At 33.7% G+C, this 15,190-nt stretch overlaps 1 protein-coding gene across 7 annotated transcripts in view; it reads right to left on the bottom strand.

The window, feature by feature from the left end:
* Window positions 1-15,190, bottom strand: part of kcnt1b (potassium sodium-activated channel subfamily T member 1b) — an 85,803-nt gene that overhangs the window by 64,290 nt on the left and 6,323 nt on the right. For 2 of the 7 annotated variants that reach the window (XM_052557221.1, XM_052557223.1), the window contains exon 1: window positions 8,074-8,380. The exons of the other annotated variants lie outside the window; for them this stretch is intronic. In XM_052557221.1, the coding sequence (XP_052413181.1) occupies window positions 8,074-8,219 (146 nt within the window). In that variant the 5' untranslated portion in view covers window positions 8,220-8,380. Of the gene's footprint in view, window positions 1-8,073; window positions 8,381-15,190 lie in introns of those variants that run through there. 7 annotated transcript variants of the gene reach the window in all.

The following is a 15,190-nucleotide window of genomic DNA, read 5'->3' as shown; positions in this document are numbered from 1 at the left end:
TTACAGCAATATAGAAGTATAATAATTACAAACATTTGTATAGTTAGGTTTTGTTTTTTATCAGTTAAAAAAGGGGGGGGGGGGGGGCACAGCACTGCAGAATTTAGTTCCATCCCTGCTCCAACACACATACCATGTAGTTTTCAAATGAGCCTTAGGAACTCGATTAGCTGAAACAGGTACATTTAATTAAAACCATTAAAGTATCATAAGTGGTCTGCATGACATGACTTGACTACAATCCAAGCATTTAATGATGGTTTCTGTCATTTTGGACTTGGCCATCCCAGTCCTTATTCACTTTTATGACACTGAAAAATGCAATCAGTGACCTTTTGTGTTCCGCAGAATCAATAATATCACAGAGGACTAGAACATCAGGGTAAGAGTGACAAGACAATTTTACTCCAAACTATCCCTTTAATAGGTTGAAAAGGGAGTGAAACTTCTGTTCTAAGTTCACATTCATCAAAGCAGCAAATTAGCGAAGACAGTTAAAACTATGCTGTATGGATCCCGGAGACCAAATAATTGGCTGAAAAACCTTTTACTCTTGCTCCATCCAAGAAACTGTCAGAACTTTAGTATTCAAACGACATAGTTTTGTTCTGCAGGGAACTGCTCCCACTTACATCCCCCAGAAAATCCGATAGAAACCCCATGACTAAATAAAATAAGTGACATGGAAAGACACATACAGTAGTACAATAATGAAGCGTAGGAATGATTTTAACTTCCAAAAGCTGAGAGAATGAACCCCACCCCCATCCCGACAAAAACACTCCCATTATACTGATTGCTGTGAGTCTGGCCAGGTGGCAGATTTTCAAGCTTTTTTTAGCACTAAAAACACTTGCGTTCAAAGTTACCACAATATCATCTGGGGCAGCTTTATAAAGCTTCACACACAACCAATATCCAAGTAGCATATCTAACACTTTGTTCCAAAGTCTCACAAAATGTATGCTTTGATAAAGGTAAAATTAGATACTGGATGATTTCTATCATGTTTTCCAAAATCTGGCAAACTCTTTTGAACAATGGAAGTGTATTTAAAGTTCAAGCTAAAACCAATTACAGTATAGGGAGCTTAATCTTATTGCTGGAACTCAAACATGGAACTCAAACTGTTCCATGAAGATATTTAGTAAATTTCATACTGTAAATATACAAAAATGTAATTTTTGATTAGTAATATGCATTGCTAAGAACTTCATTTGGACAACTTTAAAAGGCAATTTTCTTAGATTTTTTTGCACCCACAGATTCCAGATGTTCAAAGAGTTGTATCTCAACCAAATATAGTCCTATCCTAACAAACCATTCATCAACAGAAAGCTTATTTATTCAGCTTTCATGTGCATACGCATCCATAGACAGCAACATAACTACCATGTTCAATAACCAGAAAGGTAGTAAAGGCATTTCTAAAATAGTCCATTTAACATCAGTGGTTCAACCTTAATTTTAAGAAGCTACAATAATCTCTACTTTTCTGGGCCTTTAACGTGTCAGTTCCATGTTGTTCCATTTCTTATGCAGAAAGCTCCCGGATTTGATGAAAAAAATATCTTGTGTTCTGAAGATGAACAAAGGTCTTACGGGTTTGGAACAGCATCCAGGTGAGTAATTAATGAATGAATTTTCATTTTTTTATTTTAACTCTTTAGTCCTACCCTAAAACTTTATCATAGCCACTTTTATAGAGAGTATAAAAGGAATATAAACATATAAAAGGCTAGAATGATTTTTTTGTTTCAATATACCAAATGAATTGAAATTTTTGAGCTGATAATACAACCACTTCTAAATATACATTGTAATGTCAAATGTAATGGACAGTTGAGTGTAATCACCATTACTTATTGCTATAATGTAAAAAAAAAAATCTAAGAAAAAAACAAAAATAACACTTTAAATGTACAAAACAAATAATATCAGATACTGTGTAAATCTAATCTGTTGTAGTTAACTACTAGCTCACAAAAGCAAAAAAATATATAAAATAAATAATAATAATAATCATAATATATGATAACATAATTAACAAAGATAATATCTATACTAAACCTAACCACAGGCTCTACTCTTTACTACAATGGTAACTCTCCAAAAACAGACCCATTTAAATCCAAATAACAGAAACAAACACTAACAATACTCTCTCTATTTTAAGATTGTGCAAAAACACACAAAATATGTTAACTTTTATTAAATTTGACAGTTATGTTTTAGAATAAATGATTTACATTTTACATGTATGTCTGTATTGTCTGTATTATAATTAATATGGTCTATGCAAACATAAGAAAATGTACATGCAGTAGAACCACACTTTATGTAAAATACATAAGAATACAACTATAATCATATAATACTAAGAATACAATGTTAAAATAATCTAAATTTAAAATGTAAAAAAATAAATTCAAGATACCAAATCAATCATATTTCTGTTTTCCCCTCTATAAGTATACGTATATGTTTTTTACAGAAGAACATTCAATTCATGAAACTTCTGGAATCACAAAATTGTCAGAATTTTAAACCATTAAATAAACAGATATATTCAGTTTCTGTTAATAAAATAGTTTGAAAACAAGCATCTTTGTCAATTACAGAAATACCAAAAATATTTTAAAACAGAACCACTGATTTAATACACAGTATCTACCTACTCACACAAACACAATTTCTAGGCTTATGGAATAGAGTGTATAAGGAAGGAACATGATGCAAAGTTCTGATTTCAGTCTGTTGAGTCCCTGCTGTCAGATTGGATGATTTTTCACTTGTCTAAAGCTACACCTACATACAGTACAAATACAAACCCTGCACTGCACCACAGCATTTCACAGCACCCTCAGAAACATTTCACTATCACTGCGAGCTGCTCTGAAGCTCTAGCTCTTTTACAAAGCTCAGAAACAGAGTTCTTGACATATTAAGGCACAATGGCAGACGATTCATTTACACTTTCATTATATGTAACTGGTTTCGGTCCCCTCATATTCTGGCTTACAATGCCCTGTGTACTACACTTATGTAACACTCATTTCCAAGAAACGTTTTGACTGAGTGTACCAGTTCAGTATGATAAAATGTGATATGTCAAATTGTCCAAATAAAATGAAGCAGGCTGCTCTGATATCGTTTTTGTACGAATGCAATGACTTTTGCCACACAATCTCTCATTTGACAGCTTGCCAGGAATTTATGAAAGGTATAACAGCACAAAAATGTGCCATCTTACACATTGCAAATACCCCAACATTTTAAAGAGAGACGACCAAACAAACAGTTTCACTCCTTCACTCCTTGCTGTCTTCACTATAGAAAGAGCTGACAGGGCAGAGAAATGCCCTTCAGGTATAATCAAAACATGTCACAAAGTGGTCTAAAAGAAGCTTTGAAATCAAATCAGTGTAGATCCATCTGATTTTTTTTATTTATTTATTTTTTTTATGTGGGTCATTTAGCATCGTAAAAAAAAAATTTGAATTAGCAATTGTACATAATACATATTTTGAAATTGTATTGCATAGTGTACCTGTTGATGCCAATGGCCCATTACAAATATTTACCAATTATTGTTCTTGTAAACACTTTTCAGCATTTAAGTAATAAAAGTGTACATCTTTAAATTAATTAATTTGGTCAGGGATTTTTATGCAGGTGGTAAGAGAAAAACACTTACATTCTGGATTCGGACAGCATTAGAATCAAAGACTAACCCTTGCAAATGCTGAAAATTCCTTATGTCCACAATGAAACAACTACTGTCTGTAGAGGGCTTTTGAGACATTTGAAATATAATGCCAATTTGTCAGAAATTTTGTGTTTTAGACCATGATGCTTTGTGTTGAGCCTCTGAATGAAGTCATCTTCACTCTACAGTGTGCGTCACTGCATTAAAAATGTGCCTTTTTCACTCCGTCAAACATGGGAAAATATTTATTTATTTATTTATTTATTATAATAACGATCAAGTGTCATTAAACTCTTTGCTAATTGGTTACAAAACAAGTATTTTTATAATCTAATAATATGTATAAAATAAACTTATATTAGGTATTCCACCCTATTAAGGCTTGTTCATGAGATAATAAGAAAGTGTTTAATAATATGAATGATAATACTAAGCAATATTAATACTTAAATGTTTTAAAGTTGGTCAACATATAATATCTAGTGCTATCAAATGATTGACCATGATTAAATCACATCTAAAATAAAAGTTTTTGGTTACATGATGTGTACTGTGTATATTTATTATGTATATATAAAATACACACACACATACAGTATATATTTTGAAAATATTTCCATATATATATATATATATATATATATATATATATATATATATATATATATATATATATATATATATATATATATATATATATACACACACATATTTAATATATAAAAACATTTTCCTTAAATATATACACGCATGGGTTATATATATATATATATATATATATATATATATATATATATATATATATATATATATATATATATATATATATATAAAACATACACAGTTTACAAACATAAACAAAGACTTTTATTTTGGATGTGATTAATCGTTTGACAGCACTAATAATATCACATCAATAAAGTGCCAATGCAGTTGGGTTTTTAGAGCTTGTTTTACTGCTTCAGGTAGTACTGATAAAAGTAGAAAGCAATTTCAATTTTACAGTGATGGTGAAAATTTGAATGACAACACACTGCTTTTTTTCTGTTTTCATTTTTCATTTTTTCTTTTTTTCTAACCATTGCTTTACTCCTTACTGCATTTACTGGACATGATGACGGTATGAAAGACAATTAATTAAGATTCCTATTCATTCTCTGTTTAAGCTTGTGCCCTATTTATAGTCTGCTCTTAGCAAGCAGTCAGGAGTGACCATGCAGAACGCGTTGAAGGGGAAAACTAAAACAGAGACACAATTTATTCTTAAACCAATCAGCGAGATCGAATAGTGGAAGCATAGTTAGTTTAATATTTATTTTTTTATTTAATTATATATAAATGAAATGATGTTATTGTGGTATGACTTAGACATTTTTTCACATATATTTACAATATTATTATTTATTTTTATAGTAATTGGCGGCCCACCTGCAATACTGAATTGCACTGAAGTTGCATTGAAAACCACTGGTCTAGACTTTGACATGTCAATAACACACCCACAACAATAGCTGGCGCCAAAAACGCATAAAACGAGTGAGCCATTGTTGTAAAGATCGCGAGTGAAGATTTACATTTTGGCCTCCAGCGATTCTGAAAATGCAGTAATCGAGATAAAATGATTATTGTGCCCCATTCTGTCCCCTTTTGCAGCGCTGTGCTTTCGTTCCTCCATAAAAGCCAAATTTCCCGTCCAAATCAGTAAAATCATGTAAAGTGACGTTTGCAAAATGGGATGTGATTGATTTATCGAAGTATGTTGATTATTTTGAAAGCGTTAAAGAGAACTTGGATATGGATATGCACTCAGAACAGAACAGAGACATGTAAAGTCATCCTTTAGCTCAAGGTGCGTGCCTGAAGGGTCAAATACATGCAAAAAAAAGTGTCAAAATGCTGCGCATGGTGATTATTCATGTATACCTCCGTTGGTCATGTAATAAATGAACATAAAGAGTTGAGAATGAAAATACATGTGTATCAGTAATTTGGATCTGTGCAGCTCTTAACGTGACAGCGGGCTATGTTTCATTTTACGTTTGATTATTCATTTCTGTAGGCTGTACCACGCCACATGAACCTTTTCATATAATACAAAACTAGAGCCAACCTAAATGAAATGAGACATTAATAATAATAAATAGTATAGTGAATAATGAAATAATCATACTTATTGAGACTTGCATAAAAAAACATTAAAGAACAGTTTGTTTCATTTGTATTTTTATTGTATTGTATTTGTACTTTGCCTTTTTTATTATGGACAGTTTAATTATTTTCAATAATTTTGAGGATTTGTTGTTTGTTTGTTGAAATTCTGCTGGTCTCTAAAATGTAGATTTCATAGCAACCTTATTTATAGGAAATACATATTTGATATTTATTACTATCTTTAAATAAATCACTCATATAAAGATTTGGTCATATGGCCCCCTCATAAACTTTTTCTGCAAGTGATTTTAAAACATAAGACAGTACCCAGATTTGAAGACTACAATAAGATTAAGCTCTACTGTTAATAAAATTTTGGTAGGCTACTATGATATGGATGGACTAAATGTTATATAATTCAAATGGGCTATCTGTTATTTTTCTGGTATGTCAAGTATAACCAGTATTTATCATACTTTCAAAACTAAAATTTGAATAGGAAAAATATGCAATATGAAAATGGTTTGGGAAAAGATGTGTTTTACAGAGAGAGAGAGAAAGAGAGAGAAAATAAGATTTGGTTTTTCAAAAGGTACATCTGGTCGTCTTATAATCAGGGTCGTGTTATATTCGGGTCAATATGATACTTATATATTTCAGATGATAAGCCATATTTGTGGTGGATCATTTATAGGCGAGTGTTTGGATGTACTCTATTACCATAGACTGGCCGTTAACGATCTGCAAGACTCTGGCAATTATATATATATTTTTTAATAAAATAAAATTTTGGTGAACCAAGCCTCTTCTGGTCGACTAACGATAAGTGAACTATTAGGGGGCAGCCCTATAAAATACATAACGCATAATACATAAATGCTATTACTGTGCACTTTAATGTCATATAAAAAATCCATTCAAAGTATCCATTTCTCACACTTTCCTCCTTATACAAAAAAAAATATTTTGACATTTTTACACAACTCTACAGCTCTTCCTTTGCTCATCTCTCATATTCAGCTCAACTGCAAACACAAGTGCCTTTGTGCACCATTATCGCAGTACACAATAGGGCTTTAGGCTGAATGGGCATTCGGAGTGGATTACATTAGAGGACATCATTAAACAGATATGAAACCAACTCTACAGGAAGCTGCATTAGGTCCATACAGCTTCAGCTCACATTGAAAGAACTGCTTTAGAGTGAGAGAAGAGCTGGGTGAGGACTAAGAATAAAGAAAATCACAGTGGATGATTATTTTGCCTGACCAAACCATGATGAAATAATCATATTATGTGAAGTGATAGTATGCTTTACAGGTACCTGTTCAGTTTCAGTCAACAATCATATCCAAATCACATGACCATGAGTTATTATTTTAAATTCATTAATATAGGTAAACTTATCTGTCAGTTGGATCCAATAACATTTGACAATGAGATGTGAAATAAAACATGCATTCAAAATTAACGACTGAGGTGTATTGATCAAATAAATACACATATAAAGGCCACACAGAGCAAATGTGAAAATGAAAATACATCCGCTTACTAGTTCACCAGCACTTTAAAAGTAATTTGTTTATAAGAGAACAAAGTGATTTGCACAAAGCATCGTATTTGACTGTCAAATGATTATTTGACACTAAATTAGTAGAGGTTTCTACAGGTCAAGCCTTCTGAGAAAAAAAAGAGGAATACCAACAGTTTGTATTAGACTACAACAAAATATCAATATCCACAACTATATAAGTTTAATTTCTTAATGTAATAAAGAACTATTAGATTACTGGGTAAATACAAGATACAAGACTAACAGAAAGAAAAATAAATGCAGCACCCTCCTGTCAGTCATATTAAATTATACACGTTTTAGGTGGCTTTTATATAATGATATTAATATTGCCACAGTATTATCAGGCAGCCTGACATTCCAGTTTTAGATCGTATTGGTGTGAAATCATCAAAACGAATAGAATTTCAGATCACTGAAGCGGTTCACTCAAGATTACTTCAACAAAATCGCCAACCATTTACATGCAAGCTCCAATAAACACGAAATATGTGATTTCTTGATCGTTTCATCCATCATCGCCATAAGCGCATCAGTTTTGAGTTATCCCCAGTGAATGTGGCGCGTGTTGGAGGATGCTGCAGTTTTGTTATCAAACAGTGTTCACAAACACATGCTGCTTGAAACGGGACTGCGGTACCTTTGGCCGGCATCGCTCTCAAAAGAACCCATCGTCCGAACCGGCACCGCCGAATTGAGCCAAATGTGCTCGAAGGATTTCCTGGCTTCGGTCTTCACGTCCGGGTCGATTTCAGACGGCGACTCGGTTCTTTTGGCACCTGCCATTCTTCTTGCTCACAACACAAGTTACCACCAGCAGAGATGGACGGGGGCTGTCAGCGCGCGCTCATGCTTTACTTTATCGCGCGTCGCATCCGTAAATACACCTGCTGCCGGTCGCGCTCACTATGACTGTGAGGGGTTATCATACTCTCTCACGAGTCAAGAGGCGCGCGGAGTCTGAAGATTCTCCAGCCTACAGCCTCAACTGCGCAAGTGTATCTTAACCGAATCACATTACCACATCAAAACCAAGACATCAAGCTGACCCACACATATTAATAATGATGAATAATACAGCCTTTCATTTGAGAGATGAAAGGTGATGATAATGGGCTGTATATGATATGCATTTAAAACAACAACAACATCATTATCAGCACTTGGAAAAGTGAGGCCAGAAAGAAAGAGTTTAACCAAATTCAACCAAACACATAGGCCTATATAACTAGGCTTCAGATTAAACTATAACGTGAATAATATTGCATATTGCCTATTATCTGCTCCTCAGTATTGTAGTACTTATAAAACATATGCAATAATAATGTATTGAGCGTGAATTATAATTTTAACTCAAATTATTAAATGGGACAATAAAGCCCTCCATACACCTACCCCTTACCTAATGCTTTATTTTTCAACTATTTGATTGTTTCCTGAATTTTTATTGAAAATAAATGTCTTTCTGATGTGATATGGGATTTTAAAAGAAAACGGCAGAAAAGAGTTCGGCAAAAGGTGGATTCGAACTCGACGATTATGTCAAAAACACCATATGTTATGAGCTTTACCATCTACGCTGATAATCGTCTTTAGTAGTGTTGATTAGCCCAATCAAATGTTGGTGGGTGGTTGTGTAAATAGTTAAAAATGACCAAGAATTTAAAATGTTCTAAAGAAAATGATGCAACTTGCCTCCAGGATGCAGTGTTTTGGGTGGTTTCTAGGGTGTTGCTATGCAGTTGCTAAAGTGTTCTGGCAGTTGTTAGCACCTTGCTATGTGGTTGCTAGGCATTGCTTGTTTTGTGTAGTTTCTGGTCTGGTCTCCGGAGTGCTACATTGTTCTGGGTGGTTGTTTGCTGGGTCGTTGCTATCCAGTTGCCCAGTATTCTGGGTGGTTGTTAGTGTGATGCTATGTGGTTGCTATAGTAACTGAATAGTTGCTAGGACACTATAAGGGTGTAAAATCGATGGGATTTCATCCCATATGGTCTGCCAAGTGAACATTGTAAGCAAAAGTGTCTAGAAACATAATATCACACCTCTCCTCAAGTCAGGTAAAGTCAATGCTTATTTCTACATCTGTTGAGGGGTTTACTGATCACGCTGTTAAACTGATAAAGTGAGACACACTTCAATTACAGTTTATCACTATATTGTCCTTTTTTGCTATGGCACTCAATATGTTTACTGGCCAAACGTAGAATTTACCCTAAATAAACTGTTCAGGCTTACTAATATTCAAGTAACTACTGTGTAGCATACCTCCAGAGACAAGACACCTTTTATATAGAAGATAAGAGCACATGCACCAGAAAGCAAACATCAATACGCTGCTGTAAGCATTAAATCTTCACGAATAGAGAGAACGGCCCACTGGCTGAGTGGGAATCTCAGTTCTCTCTCAGTCTCTGCACTGAGGATGATGATTATGTAACAGTAGATTATGAGAACAGCAGACAGGGGATTCCAGCAATGAAACATCACAGTGACACCCTGTGGTCAGAGGAAGAGCTGTACTCATCTTTCCCAATCCTTCCTGAGACAGTCTTACTGTTTTGGTCAGAGAATTATTGATTTTTATGAGCTCAGGAGGCCTGAGGAGAAATCTCAATGAAATCTGAATCAACTAGACATTCACACCAACAACCAACTTTTCCTTCTTTTTTTTTCTTCTTTTTTTTAAGGAACTAATGGAATTGTTTAACTAATCAAGTTACAATGTTAAATCATATCATGAAAATATAAACATCATGAAAACAAGATAAATTTACCTGTGAAGCTAAACAGTAAAAAAATAATTGTAAATGTTTTTATCAATAAAACCTTTAAATGTTTTAAATACATGTCAGTTAGCCAAATAATTTATACATTTGGTAAGAAATGTAATTTACAATGCATTTCCTACAGTATTTCTTACAGGGATTTTTTTTTTTTTTTAACTGGTTGTGTGCATTTTCTGCTATAAGATAGGAAACATTTTCATCCATTAACAAGATAAAATACTTTAAAGGGATAGTTCACCAAAAAGTGAAAATTATGTCGTTAATTGTATTAATACCAGATTCAAGGCCAAGAAAGATAAGAATGACATTGCTAAAATAGCCCATGTGACATCAGTAGTTCATCCGAAATTGTTGAATAAAGCTGTTATTTTTGTTTTCTTTGCACACAAAAAGTATTCCTGTAGCTTCATAAAATTAATGTTTAACAACTGATGGACTGTTTTAACAATATCCTTACTCCCTTTCTGGGCCTTGAACACAGTAGTTGCATGTAAGGAGGGTAGAAAGCTCTTGGATTTAATAATTAAAAAAAAAAAACTTTATTTGTGTTCCGAAGATGAACGAAGGTCTTACAGGTTTGGAAGGACCCCCATAATAAAATAATTCTTTTTTTTTTTTTTAGATATGTAATATTCTTGAATATGGGATTAATGTTACAAAGCACTGATAAAGCACATTGGTGTGATTAAGATTAATTATATGTTCCAAACATATTTTTTAAATGAGTTGAAAGTGTGGAAACTGTACATACAGTGGCTAGGAAAAGTTTTGCTAATGCTACATTTGAATTCGATATGTACATACCCAGACTCAATTTGTAAATGTAATCTGACTGAACAAACTAAAGTCTGATCAAATAGAAACAGCTCCTTAAGGTAATAACTACACATTACATTGTAAAGAAATGACACAACTAATTAAACCCGTTCCTTGATGAAGCTTTAATTAGAAAACATATGACTGGGTATGAAGTGTGGTGGCTTATCTTATGCATCTTTATGCTGTACTTCTACAGGTGGATTTTTTTTTTTTTTCTGCTGTTAACCACAAATTATTCGAAGTCAAGCAAACAAAGATGTTTAAAAAATGAAAGCCACAGTCAGAGAAATCACAGCACAGCATCTGACAGATCAGACCAGTAATAATCACTAAACCATTTCCCTGTTCAGGACAGCAGATGGAAGTCGTGAGTGTAGAGATGATTTCATGTCACTACACATTAGCAGAGAGCTGAGAGCTCCAGATTCCTCTTGCAGCTGCCTGAATCAGTGCGAGAGCCCCACTGTGCACAGTCAGCACAGCATCAGCCGAAACAGCAGCAAACACGCATGTGAGAAACAACACATGCTGCAATGCCTTTACAGATTTTATATTACACAAAGTAATGGATTCTTCATGGATTCTTATCCAGTCTTGATACAGCATGTCTGGGAGTCTGGTGGGAGAATCATGCAAAGAAAGCCAATGGATTTTACAGATGGATGATTCAGAACATGGCTACCAGTTCCATGTTACTGCATTTTATTAAAGGGAATTTTGAGATCACATGGCACATTTTACAAGAACATTGAGCATCTAAGTGAGGGACAGAAGCAGTACAAAAGGAAAAGCATGAATAATTGGGAGTTAAAAGAATCAGCTGTGCAGTAGACAAGAAAAAAAGAATGCGTGCAAATAAAGAAACTAAATAAAGAAAAAAATATTTTGTTATTTCTGTAAATAAATAGCATTTGATCATTAATATTAAATTTGTAATAATAAATATAACAGAATCTCCAAATTATTGTTGAAATAACAAAGACTATTTTAAATATTCGATATGTAAAACTTTTGTTTAATGGCATATTTTTACTAAGTACTATGAAAGAAGGCCAATATCATTGATATTTTTCCTCAGGATATTTGACATTGCCATAATTGAAAACCAAGCCAATAACTGCACATACAAAAAAAATAAATAAAAAATAAAAAAAGTTGGATGCAGCATTAATTGAGTTAATTATTTTTAACATGTTAAAACAGCAAGTATCAATTATGGAAACGTTATTTTTCCAGCCCAGTATTTAAAACAAGTAGAAAACTTTAATTCCATAACCAGAGAATTCACTCTGAGATTATTTTGTATTCAACAAACCCTCCTGGAGAATGAACGGATACAAAAACTGAGCATAACATGAATATTAAACAACCGTGTTATTACTGAAATGTTATTTAGCAGGGAGCTGTCTGCATGTAATTGCTATGCAGTCATCACAATATTCCAAAAATACCTATGAGATTTCTTGGTTAATCTCTTAATAGGCTGACATTTTTTAGTAAGGGGGATTGAATAATTAATCAGGGAGATATTGTACTGTCGTCTTTTGCATCTTTTTTTTTTTTTAAATGAACAGCTATTTGAAATGAACACATGTACACAATCAGAGAAGGATTTTGCCTCACTGTTACATTGATCACAGTCTTTGTACTGTATACAATTCAAATGGTAAATGGCTCAGATGGCCTGTTTAAACTGAGATAACGGGTCTCATGGTGGTTCTCACTAATACAAGTAATCATGGCCACAACACACACTCTGTGAACATAACACGGTTTATTCATGGTCATGAAATGTGATTTGCACATTAAAGGGATAGTTCACCCCAAAATGAAAACTCTGTCATCTTTTTTTTTTCACCCTCACATTATTCCAAGCAAGTATGACTGACTTTCTTCTTTGGAGCAAGTCTGTTGAAAAATGTCTCCATGTTGGCTCATTTAAAAAGTATGCCTAATTTTTTTTGCCACATAAACACTTGAAATAAACACTAGAAAAAAAAAAACTTTAAAACTTTAGAATGTAAATTTAAATACAAGACTTGCACAACAATATTTTAAGACTTTAAACCATTTTTCCCATGATGCATGGTTTGTAAACTAATACATTTTAAATTAGCATTGCATTACCAGCTACATATGGATGGTTTTTCTAACATTGTAAACTTGCTCAGTAGCTCACCTGGTATTACACTGTACTTGCAACGTGAAGCACAAAATTTGCTCAAAAAAAGCTTAAAGACAATTGTAAGTAAGCTAAAACAGCATGTTTGCTTCAGCTGATGCTAATGCATTATTGTGAAGAAATGTCACCACATGCATAGAAAACCAAAATCTGAAAAACATATTGTATGTTCTAAGTCAATTAAAAGACAGCATTTTCATTTTTATGTGAACAAAATCCTTTTTTTGCTGCTGTTTATGGTATAGAAAAACTGTTGCCTTAATAACGTTTTTGCAAATCTGAACTCTAATCTGACGAACCAATATGTTCCACAGAAACCAGATTAAAAGGAGCATAAAATCACCTGTCAGCACGGTGTAATATGAGACGGCAGTATAATATGAGCTTAAATGCAAGCTGTTTTATTTTCTGGTCTTGGGGATATTACTCAGGCTTTAATGAGAGGATTGAAATCTCCACCTCCACTAAGCAGCATGTCTCCCTCTCCGCTGAATGGCTCTTATGGCTAACCTCTGAGACATCTCTTCACACTCACGGAGCAGCGTGACACACAAATACCCACGTGTTCTCTCACTCCTGCTCTCTCTTTTGCCACCTTCATTAAACCAGCTTATCACTTTCGACAGCCAGGTCTTCAACAATGTCATCTAATTCACAGCAATTGTCAAGCCAAAGGTCTCATTGGCAACTCTGCCACAATCTTTTATTTGGGAAGGGTAGTGTCAACATATCGGAAAGGATCCTTTGGAAAATGCTCTGGTGATTGCATTTGTAACAGTTTTTTTTTTACAAGAATTAGAAAGCTTTATCTGTTTACCAGCAAAACGCAGGTGGTCAAAATACAATAAAATACTTTTTAGTTTTTTCTTCTTCAAAGTGGCATGTTTAAATCAATGCATGATTTGCCATTTCTTTGTAATAGTTTTTGAAATTGACAGTGAAAAGTGAAAATTGCTTCTACACCATTTTCAGTGTCTTTCATTGTGTTTCTTTTCTTTTCTAGCTTTTATGTTAAGCTGATGTGTTTGTTTGACTTTTTATTTTTTATTTTTTTGCGTTGGTTCCTCTTTGTTTTGATGTCTTTGGGATCATCTTCTTTTAATAAATGCTGCAAACTGATCCACAACTCATACGCTCTTCCCTAAGTGACTGTGACTTTATTGTCAGGAAATCAATGTAAATTTGCCACACTGAGAAGAACATTCTGGGAATGCAATGTTAAACATATGATTTACGTGAGGAAGAGCTTCAGCTCCACGCAGCCAGTGGCTGTTGTAAAAGATGGATATTCTGACAATAGATGGCAATCGCCCACTCACTGCAGAGGCTACTTTGGCCTTTTGTCTAGACTGCATCACAGAAGGAACAGCTGTAGAACAGCCCTAAAGCACCTTCACCTTTCATACTCATGACAGCACAAACCCAGACTAGCACACTGGAAAAACACCTCCACACTCACACTCTGATTGACGTCATTTAAAAGCCTCCAGGCTAATAACACATCATACCTAAAGATCATTATAAATTATATACAGCAACATATTTATACTGTCAGAAAGTCTGACTGATATATATACCGCACTGAAACAAATCCAACAAGTAGCTGTTGTGCTCATGGGCTTTTTGGAATTAGTTTTATGTAATATTATGAAATAAGGTACTTCAACTTACAGCTGCTAGTTTAGCTAAAATGTTTACCCATATGTTTAGACAAACAAACATTTGTTACAATGACCACAAAACAAGCCTTTGGATGTTGAGACAATTTGACGAAGTCCAAGTTGTGTGTATGTGTATATGAATGATCAGTCTATGCATCTATCCACACACACACACACACACACACACACACACTCTTTCACATTTCATATATTACTTCTATTTTTTTTGTTCATTTTTCCCAGATAGGTTGCATTAAATTGATTTAAAGTGATAGTTTTATTTATAGACCTTTCCAGTTTTCCAAAAAA

This window comes from Carassius gibelio, chromosome B5, assembly GCF_023724105.1.
Source record: "Carassius gibelio isolate Cgi1373 ecotype wild population from Czech Republic chromosome B5, carGib1.2-hapl.c, whole genome shotgun sequence".
NCBI lineage: Eukaryota > Metazoa > Chordata > Actinopteri > Cypriniformes > Cyprinidae > Carassius > Carassius gibelio.
Note: the sequence above shows the minus strand (reverse complement) of the source record. Positions and strands in the feature narration are given on the sequence as shown.